The sequence below is a fragment of the Scleropages formosus genome, chromosome 21 (assembly GCF_900964775.1).
Source record: "Scleropages formosus chromosome 21, fSclFor1.1, whole genome shotgun sequence".
Taxonomy (NCBI): domain Eukaryota; kingdom Metazoa; phylum Chordata; class Actinopteri; order Osteoglossiformes; family Osteoglossidae; genus Scleropages; species Scleropages formosus.
This window is the reverse complement of record NC_041826.1, coordinates 21824365-21843447: the sequence shown is the minus strand read 5'-3', so window position 1 is coordinate 21843447 and position 19083 is coordinate 21824365. Positions and strand designations below refer to the sequence as shown.

At 45.3% G+C, this 19083-nt stretch overlaps 2 protein-coding genes across 10 annotated transcripts in view; both read right to left on the bottom strand.

Moving 5' to 3' along the window:
- kcnma1a (potassium large conductance calcium-activated channel, subfamily M, alpha member 1a) overlaps positions 1-15208 on the bottom strand; it is a 66431-nt gene extending 51223 nt beyond the window's left edge. For all 9 annotated transcript variants that reach the window (XM_018729977.2, XM_018729979.2, XM_018729980.2 and 6 more), the window contains exon 1: positions 14224-15208. In XM_018729977.2, coding sequence (XP_018585493.1) covers positions 14224-14526 — 303 coding nt within the window. In that variant the 5' untranslated portion in view covers positions 14527-15208. The remainder of the gene's footprint in view (positions 1-14223) is intronic.
- Positions 15209-17674: 2466 nt separating this feature from the next.
- c1qtnf13 (C1q and TNF related 13) lies at positions 17675-18921 on the bottom strand. The gene has a single exon (XM_029247499.1). It carries the CDS (start codon positions 18919-18921, stop codon positions 17872-17874), a length of 1050 nt encoding a protein of 349 aa, XP_029103332.1. The 3' UTR covers positions 17675-17871.
- Positions 18922-19083: the final 162 nt, after the last annotated feature.

Sequence of the window (19083 nt, the reverse complement as noted above, 5' to 3'; positions counted from 1 at the left end):
CACCCTTTCTTGGAGAGACCACGTTAAGCCACAGAAGGTCAACATCGAAACTTATTTATTTTGCCGACGCTTTTCTCTAAAGCAACTTACAGTGTTAAGGTTACAATAATTCACCCATTTATACAGCTGGGTAGTTTTTTTGTTTGTTTTACTGGAGAAATTTAGGGTAAGTACCTTGCTCAGGGGTACTACGGCTGGAGGTGGGATTCGAACCTTCGGGTCAAAGCAGGAAGCAGTTCTAAGCGCTAGGTCACCAGGGTTGCGGGCTCTGCATTTTCGAACCCTGTACAGTTTGCAACATGGGGGTGTAAAGGGAATCGTCCCGTCTCTGCAAACCTCAGGCCTCAGGTTTCACACATCCAGTCGGTCTGGACACACTCGCACAGCCGGGCTCTTTATAACACCACGCTATTGTGCGGAAAGGACTCCGTTGGCGACCTCTAACTGCTCCAGACTGCAGCTTCCTGCCTTTTCTCGAACCGGCGACAGCGCGAAGGTCCGCGTGCCGCCCGCTAAAGTGCGAGGAATGCCTCCGCGTACTACGGTGTAACTGAGCCCAGCTCCGCGTTCACACCACGTGGACACAGATTATATTTCATTGCGACTTGCACTTCGGTGACAGAGAAGCCGACACGTTCCCAAATCGCGAGTGCTTGGGGGGGATGGAAAAAGGAACAGCTGGTGGGGTTGCGCTTAGCGCTTCTGCCTTTCGATCCAAAGGCTGCGGGTTCGAGTCCCGCCACCAGCTGCAGTACCCTTGAGCAAGGTACCTTCCCTCAATTGCTCCAGGAAAATTGTCCACCTGTATAAACGGGTAAATAATTGTAGGTAGTCTAACACTAAATCACAGCCTTAGGTAAAAAGTGTCAAAGAAATAAACGTGCTCACACAGCAGGAGAGATTTTTTCCAGTGTCTGATCGATAACTAATAAAACATCTGTAACAGGGACTGCGAGAGGAACTGGGGAGAACGATACGCTCAAAATTCACGCGGGACGAGCCACTCTCCGCTGCAGAACCCGGGTTCTTAAGCTTGAGATCCTTCACCTGCTATTTTTACATCGGCGCCATCACCCCCTTCCCCTTCTCGTGACCCTCACCTTCCCATGATTCACCGGGACCGTGGAAAGAGGGAGCAGCGTAGGTGACGGCAAACCACTTAGCGGGGACTGCAAGAGCCCGAAAAATACACCGTAACGCCCCTGTGCCGGGGATTGCGTTACGCGCCAAGGGAGAAGGCGAAACGTAGCGCCTATGGAGTGACCCAAGTGGTCCATTTCCCCCCCTTAGGAATATGAACACAGAAATATTCATTGCAGGGAGACGCTTCCAGCTATTTCATCAAATAGTAAGCGGTCGTATGGAGAAGTCCGCGTCTGCAAGCGTCGGCGCGACGGCGGAGGGAAGCAGATGAGCCTGTGCGGCCCAAGAGAAGAGCGTGACCCCGCTGCAGCTGTCACCGTGACTTTCTGCCGTATCACCGGGGGAATTAGCGTGTTCTATTACGGTGCGACTTATTTTTAAGCGGCGCTAGAGAGTACGTGTTTTTACAAGGTTACAGCACGAGACGAGGAGACGCGCCTCGAGAAAACGGGATCGCGAAAAGGCGGGAGGGGGAAGCGCTGGTGGCGCAGTGGTTACAGGAGGTGCCTACGGACCCTGGCAGAGGTTGCAGGTGTGAATCCCACCTCCAAAGGTAGTGCCTTTAAGAAAGGTATTTACCCCAGTGCTCCAGTAAAAGTACCCGGCCGTATACACGGGCAAGTCGTTTAATAGTCGCTTTGGAGAAAAAAAGTCAATTAAATCCGTAAATACACGTGAATGTTAAAACGCCGCACTGGACCAACATATATAATACGTGCGTGTGATGGTCATTATTCTTGTATTAAAATAAACATACAATGAATACATTACTATGATTTACACCCCTGATTCTACTTACCTACCACGTTTAACCAAAGTAACTTGGACTTCACTTACGTTCAAACCTGCGCTCCTTGTGTGTTTCTACCACACACACGATTTCCTCTAAAGAAACACATGGAATTGGTCTTTACACACCAATGGTGTCACATGAGAAACACCGACTCTCATTCAATAACCATTTTGTGGTAAAACTAAGGGAAACAAGGGGTTCGCACACTTTCAGGCAGCACTGTAGATGCAAAGCTGACACCATGTCAACAGTAATGTCAGATTTTGTTCTTTTCAGATCCAGATGCGGCTGGCGCCACACACACACACACACACACGTTTGCCCAAGTGAGACTCGCGTCGACACATTTACTTTTCATTTGCTCTAATGACTTAAATATTGATGTCTGAGGATCATCAATTTAGGAAAATAAGTAAATAGCACAGTAACGTGAGCTCCTTTGGTGGCCTGTTTCCGACCCTGTTTTCTGTTCAAATGCAAACACTTGCGAACATCAGCAGGGTAGTGTTACCGGCAGCTGGAAACTGACTCTATTGTCAGTTAATATGATGTGATATGATATGATATGATATCATATCATATTTTTTACCGTCCACCCTGCAATGGACAATAATACCACCTGGCATGAATCTTGTCCAGCCTAGCACCTACCCCTATTCTGGGATAGGGTTCAGACCACCACGACCATGTCTCAGGATAAGCGGCGATCAATAGTAAACGAGCAAGTATCTCTTTTTTTTTTTATTGGCTTACAGGCAGTCCCCGGGTTATGAACGACCGACTTGCATACAACCCATAGTTATGAACCTCCCCGGAAAGTGAAAATCTGACTTACATACAATGATTCATAAAAACAAACGGGCGCTACTTTGCGACGCGCATCAAAACATCGAGCATCTACAGCGGTTCGTTGGCTCGTGAGCCCGAGGGAGGACAGACTTCCTTCTTTTCAGTCGCACCGTGTTGCTGTTAACAGCGTCTCATGCGTTAGTTTATTTGGCTTTATTTTTGTTTTTAGTCTCGTAACCATGGCACTAAACCGTAAACGTGATGCAAGTGATGGCGATGCATCAAAGAAAAGAAAAATGATCCAGACCGAAACTAAAGCAGAAATAATAAAGTGATCGGAAAAAGGTGGAAACGCCAATAAACACTGGGAAAGAGGGTTGGGCTACAGTCGGTCAACAATCGGGACAATTTTAATTATAAATACTGTACGTAGTTACATTTATTATTATCGTTACATTGTATTATTACTGTACTTTTATGTTAAAGATGTTTTGGTGTATCCGGAAGTGTTTCTTTAATATTTTTTATGCATAGAACGGCACACAATATACTATATACTAAGACAAACATTTGACTAACGAACTGTTACGAACTTAAATATGAACTGTAGCTACACTAACTGTTCCGACTTACGTACAATTCCGACTTAACAACAGACTCAGGAATGAACTCCTTCGTAATCCGGGGACTGCCTGTACTTAATAATTGGCTTCGTTTTATGGTGCCATATAATCATTTTGTAGCATCAGAATTTATTATTTTACTGTCAGGGCCGTTTTTGAGTTTTTCTACCCACTGCAAGTTGAACACAGCTTATTATTTATTCATCTGGCTGACATTCCTCTCCAAAGTGCACGACAGAATTAGGTCCATACGATTTTTACTGGAGCAACTCAAGGTAAGGTGTCTTGCTCAAGGCTACTACAGTGGGAGGGAAGATTCAAACTTAGGTCTTTCAATTTTAAGGCACGGAATATAACCGCGACACTACCTGCTGCCCCCAAAGGTTTGACCTGTACAGTGGATTCCTAAAAAAAAAAAAAAAAAAAAAAAAATCAAGCCTGAGTGATTAGATACTCAGATACAAAATAAAAATAAAACTACCTGGATAATGTAATAACATCAAAATATGACAGTAGCATTCAGAGCACTCAGCAAGGCTCTTGTGCTGTAGCTGCATGCAGTGTAGCTTCAAAGTATGTGAACCCTAAAGGGATGGTCATTATTCTTTTAGAAAATATGGAAAATAACTTATATGATGAATAAATGGCTATGATTTACAGCCCTGATTCTACTTACCTACCCGGTTTAACCAAAGTAACTTGGGCTTCACTTATTTTTACACTTGCACTACTTGCGTGTTTCTATTACACACATGATTTCCCCTAAAGAAACATACGGAATTGGTCGTTACACACCTGTTATGTCACATGAGAAACACTGATTCTCATTAAATAACCATTTCGTGGTAAAACCGAGGGACACAAGGGTTCCAAACACTTTTAAGCAGCACTGTAGAAGCAAAGCTGACACCATGTCAACACTGATGTCAGATTTTGTTCTTTTCGGCTTCTGATGCGGCTGGCACTGCTGCCTGCCATCCCAAAATCTCAGCTGGCTCATTTGCACTTGGCAGGACACAGGCTGTGTGGCTGAAGACACATCAGAGGAAAACTGAAGCGCTCCCACCATTTCTGCTGTGATTTTTATGATATCTCCATGTGGGGATATAACTTTTCAGGGCAGGGTAATCATATCATAGCTCTTATTAAAAGCATGAAATAAAAATACTGCTATTCCCAGAAGTGTGGAAACTAGGAGTGTAGTAACCGAAGCTGCTGCCTTTGGACCCAAAGGTGACAGGTTCAAATCCCCGCTCTGACTGTAGTACCCTTGAGCGAGCCACTTCCCCTAAATTGCTCCAGTAAAATTACCACACTGTATAAATGGGTAAATAGTTGTAGGTACCTTCACACTGAGAAGTTACCCAGCTGTACGGCACGGCAGCACACTGAGTAGCCCTTCTGTCTTACAGCGCCTGGGTGGTGCGAGAGGACATGATATGATTCCCACGCAGTCTGTGTGGAGTTTGCATGTTCTCCCCGTGTCTGCGTGGGTTTTCTCTGGGTGCTCTGGTTTCCTCCCACAGTCCAAAGACATGCTGTTCAGGTTCCCCCATAGTCTGTGTGTGTGTGTTCCACTGATGTATGGATGAGTGACCCATTGTCAGTAATGTATCTAGCAGTGTAAGTCACCGCAGTGAATAAGGTGTGTGGGCTGACAACACTACATAGAGTTCATTGGAAGTCGCTTAGGAGAAATGCGTCTGCTAAATAAAGAAATGTAAATGTAAGCTGGTTTGGAGAAACGTGTCAACTAAATGAACACGTGCGTGCGATACATCTCTCACAGAAGATATGCTGTTCAATGGAATCCATGAAATAAACTTTTAAAGATCTGGATGTCTAACACTAGACTACGATCACAAAAATGATTCAGGAAGCTCAAGTTGAGAGAAGCATATTTTGCTTCATACTGATGGGGTCACAAACACAAAAAACACCAGATGTGCACTAATGCCGTCGATGTCCGACGTAAAATGGCTGGATGGCAGCGATACTGGAGACGGTTTTCCGAAAATCCCAGGCACTGCAGCTAAATGTGAAGTATTCATAACACTGCAAAAGGCTTACATATTTACAGTCATGTAAATACATAATGAAGCTTCCTGTCCCACTTCTTCATGGAGCGTCTTTCGGGAACAACAGTGTCTGGAGGGTCTGCCGCTCTGACTAATTCCCATGTTCGGCGCTTTAACCTCAAGGCTCTCGTGAAGGTCTCTGAGCAGAGATGAGAAAATGAGGAGCAAGTTAATAAGACCCATTCCTGTGAGACTAAAGAAAAACTGTGGCAGAGGACCAATTTACCATGATTCCCCCATCGGTGTAAAAGAACGATCAGCTGGGTCTTTGGCGCCAAAGTGTTTACAGAGCAGCAGCTCCAGGAAAGGGGCACAAAACTGAAATATGCCAAGCGAGGAGGTAAACCAATACATCAGTAGTAACTGAACAATTTTTCTATGGATCTGATCATAAATACAGAATGCAGAAAATGCTGCTCGAAAGTGCGTGAACTCTGCATGTCCCTTAGTTTTACCACAAAATGGTCATTTAATGAGAATCAGTGTTTCTCATTTGATATAATAGCATAATGACCAATTGCATGTTTCTTTAGAGGAAATCATGTGTGTAATAGAAACATGCAAGTAGTGCAGGTGTAAAAATAAGTGAAGCCCAAAATTGAACTGGTTAAACCAGGTAGGTAAGTAGAGTCAGGTGTGCAAATTGGTCATTCATTTGTTCTATACGTTTATTTTAAGATTTACCATTTAGATTTTAAGTTAATTACAATATATCATACAAGAATAATGACCATCCCTACAGGGTTTACATACTTTCAGTCAGCACCGTACGTAAAAATAAGTAAGAGCGCAACTCTCGGTCAGATCCCCGAACCTTTACCCTCCACCTGGAGTTCGATTTCCTGACACGTCAGAACCTTTCCGGCCCAAACAAGCCTTCCAAGACAGTGCTCTGGAGCAGAAGAATGTAGGAGAAATGAAATACCGACGAGGAAACTACTAATGAAACACTGACGGAGGGAGCACATACGGCTACGACTCGGTAGTACGAATTCGTAAAAGGGACTTCTAGGGTACGGCCTGTCGATCGGTAGCTAAGACACTGTTCTTCATTATAACACAGCGCATGTGGTTTTTCCCCCACTATTTTATTATTACACAACGTAATAAGATTTTCCGAAGTTCTTAGCTATAATGATTTTTGTTAAAAAAAAATTAAAGAAAAAAATTAAAAAATTACTGATTACAAAAATGCCACCAGTTCTTCCAGAGTGCCAGTTTTATCCACAGAATCTTGCAGCCATTGGAAGATTCTAGAAGGCACCAGAACACTCTAGAAAGCATCAGATTTTGAAAGGTACTGGAATATTCGGTGCCTGGAATCCGATGAGAAAATTCACCAAAATTTGCTAATTTCAAGAACGTGGAATATTTTTCGAAAAACCAACACCAAAAGTACGTTCAATCTAACGAAACTGAATAGAAAGTGCAATAAATTAGCTTAATACAATTTTTGTTACATTACGTTGAGTATTTTTATCGTTATCATCATTAGGATACTTTAAGCTACCGCTGCTGCCCCGTACAAAGCCACTACTCACTAACCGCAAAGTAACCTGTTGGTGTGACACAAAGAGTCCTTTACCACGCTCATTAGTGTGTTTTTACATGAAAAGCAAAGCTCCCGGCACTCCTCTTTTCCCAGCAGCAGACAGCCGAAGCATTTGGTCTCGACTTCGAAAAAAGCGATGGAATCAAAAATAAGAAACGAGGCCGAGCGCGCGTCGTGTGCGAAGCCTTAAAGAGATGAGCGTTGGGCTCGTTCGTTTCCACGAGGGATAATTACTTCTCGAGCAAAACCTCGTGCGCCAGCGATGAGACTCCATGGACTGGAAGCGAAAAGTTTGTGAAGCATAAAGCTGCTGTCGGGGTAAGCTGAACCATGGGCCTCCTAATCACATCATGCTTTATTAACATTCATGTAGAGACGCTTATCAAGTATCACTGACCGCCGTGAATGTGAGCACGGAGTGATCCTGCCGCCCAGCCTCCTCCGCAGGGTTTTTGATTCACATTTTGTACTTGCGCTGAGATCCTTCAATTATTCAAGGTACAAAAGGTTTCACGGTACAATTATTGCGGCTCGCCGATAGCTGCAGGACGAGCGAGACCCGCGGCGACGGACATGTGTTCGTACGAAACACAGGCTGGTCTCCTGCTAGTCCTGTACTTACAATCCCGATCAGAGAAGACTGGCTTTCTCAACTCATGAAGTTACTCCCCTACTCTTGAATACCGGTAGCGTAGCGGTTAGAGCTGATGCCTTTGGATCCAAATATCACAGGCTGAACCCCACCTCCAGCTTTAGTGGCCTTGAGGAAGGTTCTTACCCTCAGCTGCTCCAGAAAAATGCCCAGCTGTATAAATGGGTATATAACTAAGTAGCTGAACATTGTATGTCGCTTTGGAGAAAAGTCAGATAAATGTACATAGATCCAAAGACCGGGTGTGTACTTTGTACTGCCAGTGGGATTCATTTTCACGGCACCGACTGGTTACGGTAAACAGAATGACTCATATTACCATATCTTTCCTTGATCATATTGATTTCTCCGTCTCTCCAATCAAAGCTGTTTGCACCTCTGCTCTTTTTCCATTGTCTTTGAGTGTACTCGCTAAGCTGGCCTTCACTCAAGTACGGTTTCTCATCCCGCACTTTACCCATCAAATACTGTATATTTTAAGCATATGATACACTGCAATAAAACAGCTAGTTTGGAAAATCTTATTTTTTCCTGCTGCAGTTCACGTCAAGCTTAAACCAGCAATCCTCATATAACGGTGCTGCTCGAAAGTGTGCGAACCCCTGGTGTCCCTCAGTTTTACTACAAAATGAGGATTTAAGGAGAATCAGCGTGTCTTATGTGACATAATAGGTGTTTAATGACCAATAACATATGTTTTTTAGAGGAAATCGTGTGTGTAGCAGAAGTTTGAGTTGCACCTCTATACAAACAAGCCTTCATCTCAAAATTTTTTACAGCATGCCTCAGCATCCCGTCGGGTACGTGGACGTAATGCGCTCATCGTCAGTCAGTGTCGGTGTGCGGCTACAGCCAGCGCACACCCGCAAATGTGTATTCATTGAGCGCACACGCTCTGCACGCGCAGGCTGACCACGGCTCTAGTCGACACGCCCGTCGGCTCTGAATGGCGGCGAGTTTCCAACAGCGAGGACTTCGGGGTGTCCGACAGCGCAGATGCGCTCATGTGTGGAGCAAAGCGCAAGCAGGGCGGCGCCGACCTTGGGCCACCGCTCCGACTGGACTGTGCAAATCCTGACGCCGACGACTGCCTTGCGTGGGGCTCTAGGACCACAACCCCTGCCCTACTTCCTGCGCACCGTATCTACTCGTAGAAGCTCAACGTGGAGCAGCTGCCGTCTCAGATCTACAGCTGGGCTCCCTTTGTTAACCTCACATACTGTAATAATTCATATTCCCAATAATGGGCTGCTGGTAGTGCAGCGGTTACAGTTGCTGCCTTTGGACCTAAAGGCTACAGGTTCAAATCCCACCTCCTGTTATCGTAGCCCGAAGCAAGGTACTCGCCTTGAACTGCTCAGCTTTATAAAAGGATAAATAATTATAAGTCTCTTTGGAGAAAAGCATCAGCTAAATGAATAAGTAAAATACATTTTTTCCAATTTTAATTGCTTTGTAACTTTTACACCCTACCTGATAGAAAAATTCTGAAAACAGATCTGAATTCAGCGTAAAAAGTACTATGAAATACACCTATTTTAGTTTGTGGGACAAAAAAATTACAATTTTGTTGACCAGTGTAATTGTAGGTAGTTCAACACTGGCTTTGATTTTCACAAATCTGAGAGTTTAGCTTCTCTCATCCCCTCGCGATGAAGGGCCTGTAAAAAACAAGGGATGTAGAAAAAAGGCAAAAAAAAAGTGGGCGATTTGCAACGTTCCACTCCTTATTCTCAACGTTTCGATTCGGCAGTAAGTTGTCCCATCACGTCCACTGTCAGCGCAAGTCTCCGCTGTCAATACTAAAAATAGGAGCTGCTATTGATCACTAACCAAAAGTATCGATTACTGTTATCTACACCACATATATGGATGTACTATTTTAGCCAAGACTGCCCGCACGAATTTTCATAGAAATCCCTTACATGGAAACCGGCTAGGGGCGATCTTCTATGATCGATTCATGGTCACACACCTTCAGAAAATGCGACCTGTTCTCACTCATTATGTAACAGCGGAGTATGCAATCTCCATGCCTTGTTCAGTAATAAAGCATTTAAAATGATAACATTAACCGATTTAACATTCAATAGACCGTGGTGGGGTAGTTTTACGGGAACATAAATGACATGCATCAGATTTACGAAGCATCGAGCCCCACGTTTGCCATGGAAATATTCCAGGAGACTTTTAATAAATTGGGCAGCACGGTGGCACGGTGCCTGGGTGGTGCGAGAAAATATGGGTTCGATCCCCTCTCAGTCTGTGTGGAGTTTGCATGTTTTCCCCATGTCTGCGTGGGTTTCCGCTGGGTGCTCTGGTTTCTTCCCACACTCCAAAGACATGCTGTTCAGGGTCACCCATAGTGTGTGAGTGACAGAGAGAGAGTGTGTGTGTGTTCCACTGATGTATGAATGAGTGACCCAGTGTAAGTAGTGTATCTAGCAGTGTAAGTCTTTGGGTGCTCTGGTTTCCTCCCACACTCCAAAGACATGCTGTTCAGGTTCACCCATAGTGTGTGAGTGAGTGACAGAGAAAGTGGCCCAGTGTAAGTCGTGTATCTAGCAGTGTAAGTCACCGCGGTGAATAAGGTATGTGGGCTGATAACACTACATAAAGTTCATAAACATGCATTGATTGTGACTGTAAATACACTCGCAGTTCTGCTTGAAAGCAGTTAAACCCCTTATAGCAGTTCTGTAAGTTGATATAAAAACCAGATTTTGCTTTTGTCATCAAAAGGCTTTATATGCACAAATTCTAAGTGCTGTTGGAGGAGCTGGAGGACACATTCAACAAAGGAATGCACAAATAAGTGTTGATGCACGTGCGGAAACAAGGGAACCCCAAGGTACGTTAGCTCAGTGAACAAGGTAATTGTAGTCAGGTGTGTTAAATGAACCAATTTCCAGCAGCAAACATTGTCACTGTTCTCCTGCACAGAGGTACAAAACGTGCTGAAATGAAGGCTTCAGTTTACAGGTTGCCGTGACCTGATACCGTGATCTGAGGAGTCATGAAACGCCCCCAAGTCATTTTGTAGAGAAGCCTCAGCTTAACAAAAAAAAAAAAGAGAAAAATGTGTGAGGCTTTTCAATGCCTTTAGGTTACGTTCTGAAAAAATAACTGCAAACGGCAGAGAAATTTATACATAAAATGTTCCTACTTAACGCATTCTTCCATCACTCTTCCGGCGCGCAACACCAGGCGAAAACAAACTGGGCCATCGCACTGAAACACTGTCACTGTGGATCACAGCACGATGAAATATTCCCCGCGACCGTAAAAGCCGAGTGTATTGTGTTGTCATTTGTCCAGGAGGAACGAGCGCAACTACGCAGGAGAAACAAACATTTGCAGCACCGTCAGCTAAAAGGCCTCCTGAGATATTTACACAAGCAGGGTGTGAATCAGAAGAACTTCAACGAATAAGTCCGTGGATGCGATGCCCACTTACGTTACGGGAACTTGTGATAACGGCTAAGCTCTTCTCCTCCCCCCTCCCCCAAGCAACTCTTTAGTGCACGCAGTATTTTTCAAAGATTAATATTGGCACGGTGGCACAGTGAGCAGCACTGCTGTCTGGGTGGTGTGAGAGGACATGGGTTCAATCCCCACTCAGTGTGTGTGGAGTTTGCACGTTCTCCCCATGTCTGTGTGGGATTCTTCCCGGTGCTCTGGTTTCCTCCCACACTCCGAAGACATGCTGTTCAGGTTAGTGTGTGTTCCACTGATGTACGGATGAGTGACCCATTGTAAGCAGTGTATCTAGCAGTGTAAGTCACTGTGGTGAATAAGGTGTGTGTAGGATAACACTACATAGAGTTCATCGGAAGTTGGAGAAAAGCGTCTGCTGAATTAATAAATGTAATATTATTTCATGATGAGGAAATAAAGCGGGTTCCCTGTAACGTGCGATGATCTCCTGCTTCTCCGCCCACCAAAAAACCTGCATTTAGCGTCCAAACAAGGTAATCACTTGACCTTTCTCGAAAAAACCCACCACGCTTTCGGCAGATGATGCTCGGTGTTTAGATAAAATCATGACTTCGAAACATGATTGCTTAAAGAAGGCAGAATGAGAAGGCTACCTCTCCAAAGCAGAGGGCCGCAATTCACCTGCCAATATAATACGGATCATATAATTAACAATCTGCGCAACAGCTGTTAAAATTGAAACCACAGAACTGTTGAAATCCCAGTGAAATGTGGTCCCTTTATTTGAGCATTTGTGAAATCGAATTCAAATAAATTTATAGGGAAGTTAAAGGACTGATTTAGGTTAAACATAAAACAATGTTGCTCCTATTCACTGCAACCACTGATAAGAGTCACTAATAATTCAAAAGAATAACAGGGTCAAGTGGTTGGCGGAGTAAAGTTGCTGCCTTTGGATCCAAAGGTTGCAGGTTTGATCCCCACCTCTGGCAGCAGTACCCTTGGGCAAGGTACTTACCCTAAATTGCTACAGTAAGAATTACCCAGCTGTAGAAATGGGTAAATAATTGTAAGCTTGTAATAAATGTAACTTGGGAGAAAAGCATCACCTAAATGAATAAATCTAACGGTCGCTTATTGCATTATACCTATCAAGAAGAAACATGAATTTATTTTGTCACAACTACAGGTGTTTCGTGACAAGTAGAACTTATCATGGCTCCTCAAGACTGTGCTCTAGAATGATCGGGAGGCTCGGTTTTTATTGACAGCGTGTCCAGCGCTTGAAAAAATGCATTTAGATTGAGCAGAAGTTCAAACTAAGAACCAGGCGCTTTCTTGCCAATTGTGCAACGAATTTAAAAAGAAAAAATAATTAAAGAAAAAAAAAAAATCAGATCTTTTCTTTTTTTTTTTTTAACACCTCCAGAACAGACTGCCAATGACCCAATACTTAATGAGAGGTTATAGCTGGTAAATGTGGTAACTGGTGTACATTTTCCTTCCCTGGGGTATAGTTTTTTTTATGCTCCATAGTGGTCATATCTAACCAGCTACTTTCCTCATTTTTAATCCTGCCATTGCACCCGTACCAGACACAGGATACTCCCCGTTTTCACATTAAGTACACAGCTGCCCCAGCAGAACACCTATAGGGGCAGCATCCTGTTACAAGCACCATGCCAACCGAGAAAACCTCACCAGCGATCAATATCGAGTTTCACATACTGAATAATTCTGAGCGGCCAGTTGCTGCTCTGTCAGAGCTTCAGCACCGCAAATGGTCTCAGAGGTGAAGCCTCACCGCCGACGACAGTCTAACTATCGCCGCTATTCGTCTTGCACCACTTTACATGTAGGCCTGAGCTCCACCGAACTGAAATGTGGCAGAACCACACGAGGAGGACACAGGTCCAGGTTCGCTTTGCGTATTTCATCCAGAAATACCGTGAAGATGCAGTTCTTTAAAAGCACCGACTGCCCCTCCACAAACACTGACGCCTTCAAGATGCCATGAGCACAGCTTGAGGTGTGCTGGCGATACGCGCCTGGTATGGGATCCAGGAACTTGTTTCGTTATACGAGTTCTTCTCACGGGTGAATTAAAACGTAACGGAGAGCAGAGGCTGTAAAGTTCATCAACAATTTGCTTCCGACAACCAAACGCTGCCGAAGGTCTCTTGTAAGCATATCTTCACAGCAGCTTTTGCCACAAAGTGACAGTCAACGCTACCCAAGGCCCTCCGCAACACCTGATCACGACCCAAAACCTTCATGGGATGTTCTCGTGTTCCTGAGGAGTTCGCAATGCAAGCACACTTTTAACCCCCACCCTGCATTTCAAAAAGCACTGGAGACTTTTTTTTGGAAAATTGTCTAGGATCCCACCAACGTACAGCCGAGGACGCGTCTAGCAGGATTGCGAGGTGGACAGAAGTTGTTCTGGAGGTAAAGGATGGCCCGCCTGTTGTTTCATTGATACCGGGATATTTTTCAGGTGTGATTATTTTCTTCGGAGCCTTTACCTTACCTTACCTAATTCAGGGATGTGGACAGCTGAACAAGCCACGTCGAAGGACACGCATGGACACCTGCACGTCGCCTGAGTCTCAACTGGAGATATTGGATGTCTTCACGTGTGGCGCCGGGCAGTTTGCAAATGTGACAACACGCAACACTGCTGTCTGTCACCAAAACTGTTACATTATTGTTCTCTAGATGCACGAATGTTACATTAAAAGTACCTTGATGGTAGATATGTCACAATCCACATTGGAGAGGAAGTCATAACGCTACAAAGCGACAGATATGTAGATTGTTCAGTTATATTGTGAACTTATGACACGTTACAATGGGAATAGACACTGTTGTTACAATGTGTCATTGTTGTGCTACAATGTAACATTTCTGCGTTACCCAAAGGGTTACAGCCGCACCGGTGACGGATATTTTTTACAGGATTTTTACTCTGAAACTTTGGGTTTGAAACGAGGTATCGCTCAGATCGGAGTCCGGAGACAAGCGGAACAGCGAGGAAAACACGTTTTGCTCCGGGGCGAAAACAGCGCTCGTGTCTCGGGCATGAAAAAAAATAAAGAAAAATGCATTTGAAAAAATTAATTAATTAACAACAGCGGAAACGTGGCGAGACTCACCTTGTTTTTGACGTTGCAGTGGCAGCACACAGTCCACAGATATTTGAGGGTCCTCCACAGGAGGATGATGAAGAGACCCCCAAAGAAAGTGACCATGGACGAAGCAAGAAATGCCCACCACATGCGCTGGCCATTGCTGTCACAGGGCACGTCGGGTGAAAACGGGATGATCACGTCCATCTTCGACACGTATAGGGCCGATGAGTCCGGGTTCATGCTATTGATGCTCTTACTCATTATAGTGCGGCGGACGCTTCGCGGAACAGACTCAGAGCCATCTTCCGCGGCTAGTAGTAGCAGCATCCAGAGGATGCGGAGCGCTCCTGCCGCCCTCCCCAGCCCCACGTATCGGCCATATTGCCTCGGATATCCTCTTTTCCCTCGGATGATTCCGTCGTCCGCACTGATCCGATCGATTTCCCCGAGAAAAGCGAGGAGAAGAAGAAGAAGCGGCGGCGACGGACGCGCGGGAACAGCTTGGATCAGCCGCGCTGCTGGTGCTGGCGGCGCACGAAGGAGGAAGGAAGGGCACCGAGGAGAGGCTCGGAGCGGCTCGGAGCCGCGCTGCCGGCCGGGGATGTTGTTCAGCGGTCCTCTCGAACCTTCAACACTAATTCCATGTCAGACATGAGTTCAGATCGCAGCCTCGCCTGGGCTCCTGCCATTGTCTTTCCCACCCCCCGCGGCGGACGAACGGACGGACGGCGCTCCTCCTCCTGCGCTGTCAATGAAATCGCCTCTCTTATATAGAAACTAGCGCTCAGGTGTGAAACGCCGTCCTGCACCTGCTGCTGCTGCTGGGCAGCTCGTGGCGGAGCGCGGAGCGCTGACCGAGCGACCGACGCCACCTTCGGCGCGGGCAACAGGGAGGAATTCCTTCCTTGCTGCCCTTCACCCGTCCGTCGTACGCAGGAAAACGGCGCAGAAGCGGCCGCGCGCTGCCATTAGCGTAGCGAGCCCGCGAGACGTGCGCTTCACGTAGGCGTTCCCGCGTATCGCCCTGGGTCTCGAGAGCGGGCGGCGCGAAACGTCAGAGGAGCCGGAGCGACGGCGGCAGCGCTTCGCAGGTAGAAAGGCGGAGCTCCGCGAGGGGCAGAGCGCGCGGGCGGCGCGCGCGCGCGCGCACCACGCAGTACGGAGTCTGGCGCGCCGCTTTGTCGCCGTGTGTTATTTTGCATACAAGCGACGTTCGTTTCAAAATTGGGCGGCGTCGTTGCCGCGTTTCTCCTTCTGCTGCTGCGGCACAGCTGACCGCGTTCGCCTCTGCGCGCGAGACCGCAGACCACGCGCCAGTTCACAAAGTGGAAAGATTCTCCTGCGTTGCTTCTGTTCATATTATTCTGCGGCGCACTAACTAACGGGTTTCGCTTCTTTACTGTCATAACGTGGTGACTGGAGGACACCAGACGAGGAGCGTCAGCGGCGTGGTGCTGAATCGGGGGAAGAGCCTTGGAAAAGCGCCCTGGTCAATAAGCGGGGATGCGAGTCCAGGCAGCGGGCGAAGGGCGAGGAGGGGCGCCCGCCAAGGAAATGATGACAAACGGGGAAAAATTCAACTAAAATGAAAATCTTGCTTAATAATAGAGGAAACGTTTTATTAGAGGGCAACAGAACGAGTGGAAGCGTAGTGATGAGATCTTCTGCCTTAGCCTTGGAGGTTGCAGGTTCGAATCCCACCTGCAGCGCTAATAATACCTTGAGCGACGTGCTCACCTTGGGAAAAATTGCTCTAGTGAAATTACCGAGCTGTGTAAATAGGTAAATAACTGTAAGTAGCTAAATGAATAAACACCCTTTGATCCGTCGCCGCCTCGTGTCTTCGAAACGCTGTAACGTTTTTCATGAAAGCAAAACTACGCAGGAAATACATATTTACGGGATTCTCATTCTGTCTTGAAAAAAGTTTTCAATTTGTTTTCAGACGTTAAATTACAGTTATTCGCGTTCGCGCCACCATAAACAGTGGCTAAAATATTTATACATTTTGTAATCTGTATGTATGTCTAAAATCAAATATTTATTAAACATTGTATCACTCATTTAAAAAATAGTACGAAGTACACTACTGTTTTTGTTTTACAATCTTTAGTTTCTTATTTTAGAAGTAATTACAATGTATTTCCATAAACATATTTATATGTACAGTTGTTTTGTAGCATGTCCCATAAGTTTGCTATAATAAGGAAGGGACTAAATGCCATTTTTGTCTTTATGTGCAGCCCCAAGAGTTCCAGTTCCACCTGCACTGAACAATTCTTGGATTATTATTTTTCAAAAAATCTGCATTACGTTTTTGTGACCTCAAGGTGGGAGCATTGTCATAAACTGTATTTCCAATTCTTCTTTAAAGACTCATTTAATACCTAAAAGCCTTTGTTTCCCTTATGCATCTTTAATTTTTCACTATCTGATCTTCAGTAATTCAAATAAGAACAGAAGATGACATCTTTTAAACATGACAGTCCCAAAGTGTTTACATGTTAATAAGAGGTCACAATAAAACTGAAACAGCACCAGACTGAGCTTCATTGTGTGACTTAGAAGAATTATTCCTAACTTTGTGAGCTCTCAGCTTGAAGAGCAAATCGGATCAGTTGCAATGCCGTGAAACAGAGGAACTGCTCGCTGGACTTTAAAATTGAGGTTGGGAAAAGCCAAAAATTTGGAGGCGTTGATAAAAAAAGTTCTGACAAAGCACCGAACCTTCACTGAAGCACTGATTCAGTATCACAAAATAGAAAAAAATATGACCAAACCCAGAAATGACCGACATCAGACCAGCCAACAAAACTGAGCATCTGGAGAAGGATGGTGGTCTAAATAATAAAATAATAAAGTTGGCCTATTTATCCTAAATGTACTTCCCCTCTTTGTCGGGAACAAACCAAAACACCTCCACTAACCCATTCTTCTGGCTCAGCACATATAGTTTCCTTTATTCTCTCAGTGTATTACATGCATCAATAAACATACTCCAAGTACATTTAGGATATAAACACAACTAGCTGATGCAGCTTGTATCTGCAATTCCGAAAAAATCAATTATTAAAGACGCTTTCAAAAATGGAAAAAAAAAAAACACTGAATTACCTTGATATTTGTATGAGCATGCAGTGACATGACATAATTAAAAGAGAAAATGTACAAAAAACTGTCTTCCAGGCTCAATTAAGTAACTTCTGGCAAAGGACTTGCTTCATATGACTCCCTGACAGGTCTCTTCAATATCGTGTGCAATCTGAGCAGTACTTACCGCATGACAGTAAACATATTTCAGAGGCACGCAATATCCACACAATAACGGTAAACCATCACAGCCAATGCAATTTCTCAGAAAGAACCCAGAATTTTCTCTGTAACTAATTTCATGTTCAATATATAATAAATTCCATTAACAGTAGGAAGACTTTTGTGGTCACAATGTTGTAAATTCATTCAAATTTGTGTTTATTTTTGTTGCGTACATATTCTGTACTTTATGCATAACGGGAACTAAGGGCAAGTTAAACAAGGAGTTCACCGTAATAATTTGTCGTACGTAAGTCAGTACAACTGGAACGCTGGGCATATAAACAGCTGTTTTCAAAGGCTTCCCTCATCGTTTGGAGCATTAGTGAAGAAGAGGGCGTCTGGGCGTTGTCTCGGTCCTCAGAACCGAGTTGTGACCAAGTTCTTCTGTGCAGGGTAAGGATAGACTAGGAAGCCGGTGAAGGTGGTATAACGCCCCTGGTTGCTGTAGACGGCAAAGCGTTCGTGCTGCTGGCTGTAGAGCCACACCGTGTCCCCTTTCTCTAGGGACAGCAAGAGGCTCTGACTTTGCGTTTCTCGCCATCGTGAGTGATCCTCATCATAGATCATGGTCTGCACTTCGCCGGCGCCCATCATAAGCTTTACCGATAAGGCCCGATTTGGGTGCTTCCCCATAGTGAAGGCAAAATAGTAAACCCCGGGGAAGTGGCAGGTAAAACGGCCGGAGGATTTGTTGAAGTGTCCCCCAACGTTGACGTACTCTACGTCAAAAGTCAACGCGTCCTTCTTCTCAAGCCCTTTCTTCTCTCCAAGAACAGAGGAGGTTCTAGCCGCTGAGAAAGCTGACACTGGCTCCTCTCCTCCTGCCCAGGCTTGCCAAGGGTCTCCATAAGGTGGGCATCTAGGATAGTGAAGTCCTGGCACAGACAGGTGGTTGTTAAAGTAGTCGGACGAAGAGCTGGGGTACACGAGGTAGCCGCTGAAGGTTACGTAGACACCAGGGTTGCTGTACAAGGCATATTTAGGGCTGCCGTGAAGGAGCAGCCAAACGGTGTCCATAGCCTTAAGGTTGATCATGACGCTCTGGCTCTGTACCTTGCGGCCTTTATTCCTGTGGTCGTTGTAGACCAGAGCCTGAACCTCGTTCCTGTTCTTCACCAGCATGACAGACAGCATCTTCTTGGGGAACTTACCCACCGTATAGGCAAAATAATAAGAGCCTGGTATGTGACACCTGAAGTGCCCAGTGTCCGGGTTGAAGTCATTGCCCACGTTAACCAAAAGACGGTCAAATGTCACGGCCATCTGGGAACCTCCGACGAGACTGCTGGTACGCACAGCGGAGAAGGCGGATCGGAAGCCCACCATCCCAGGGCTGACGCGGAGCACTGATGCAACGCTTAGCTGAGCGAGCACACCCAGAAGACTTGCTAGAGGCCTGGAAGCCATCTCAGCTTAGGGAAAGAAGGAGAACAAATGTCAGCAAGGGATGATTAACACTGCACTCACTAGAGACCTTCTCAACATTCACATGTCAGCTTCTTGAGTGGTTCTGGGCCCATGTGTACAAGTGACTCATGTAACGTTGCACACTGCTTTAAAATACAATAA

Coding starts and splice junctions, on each gene's coding strand:
- c1qtnf13 (XM_029247499.1), bottom strand. CDS start 18,921: ATGGCTTCCAGGCCTCTAGCAAGTCTTCTGGGTGTGCTCGCTCAGCTA.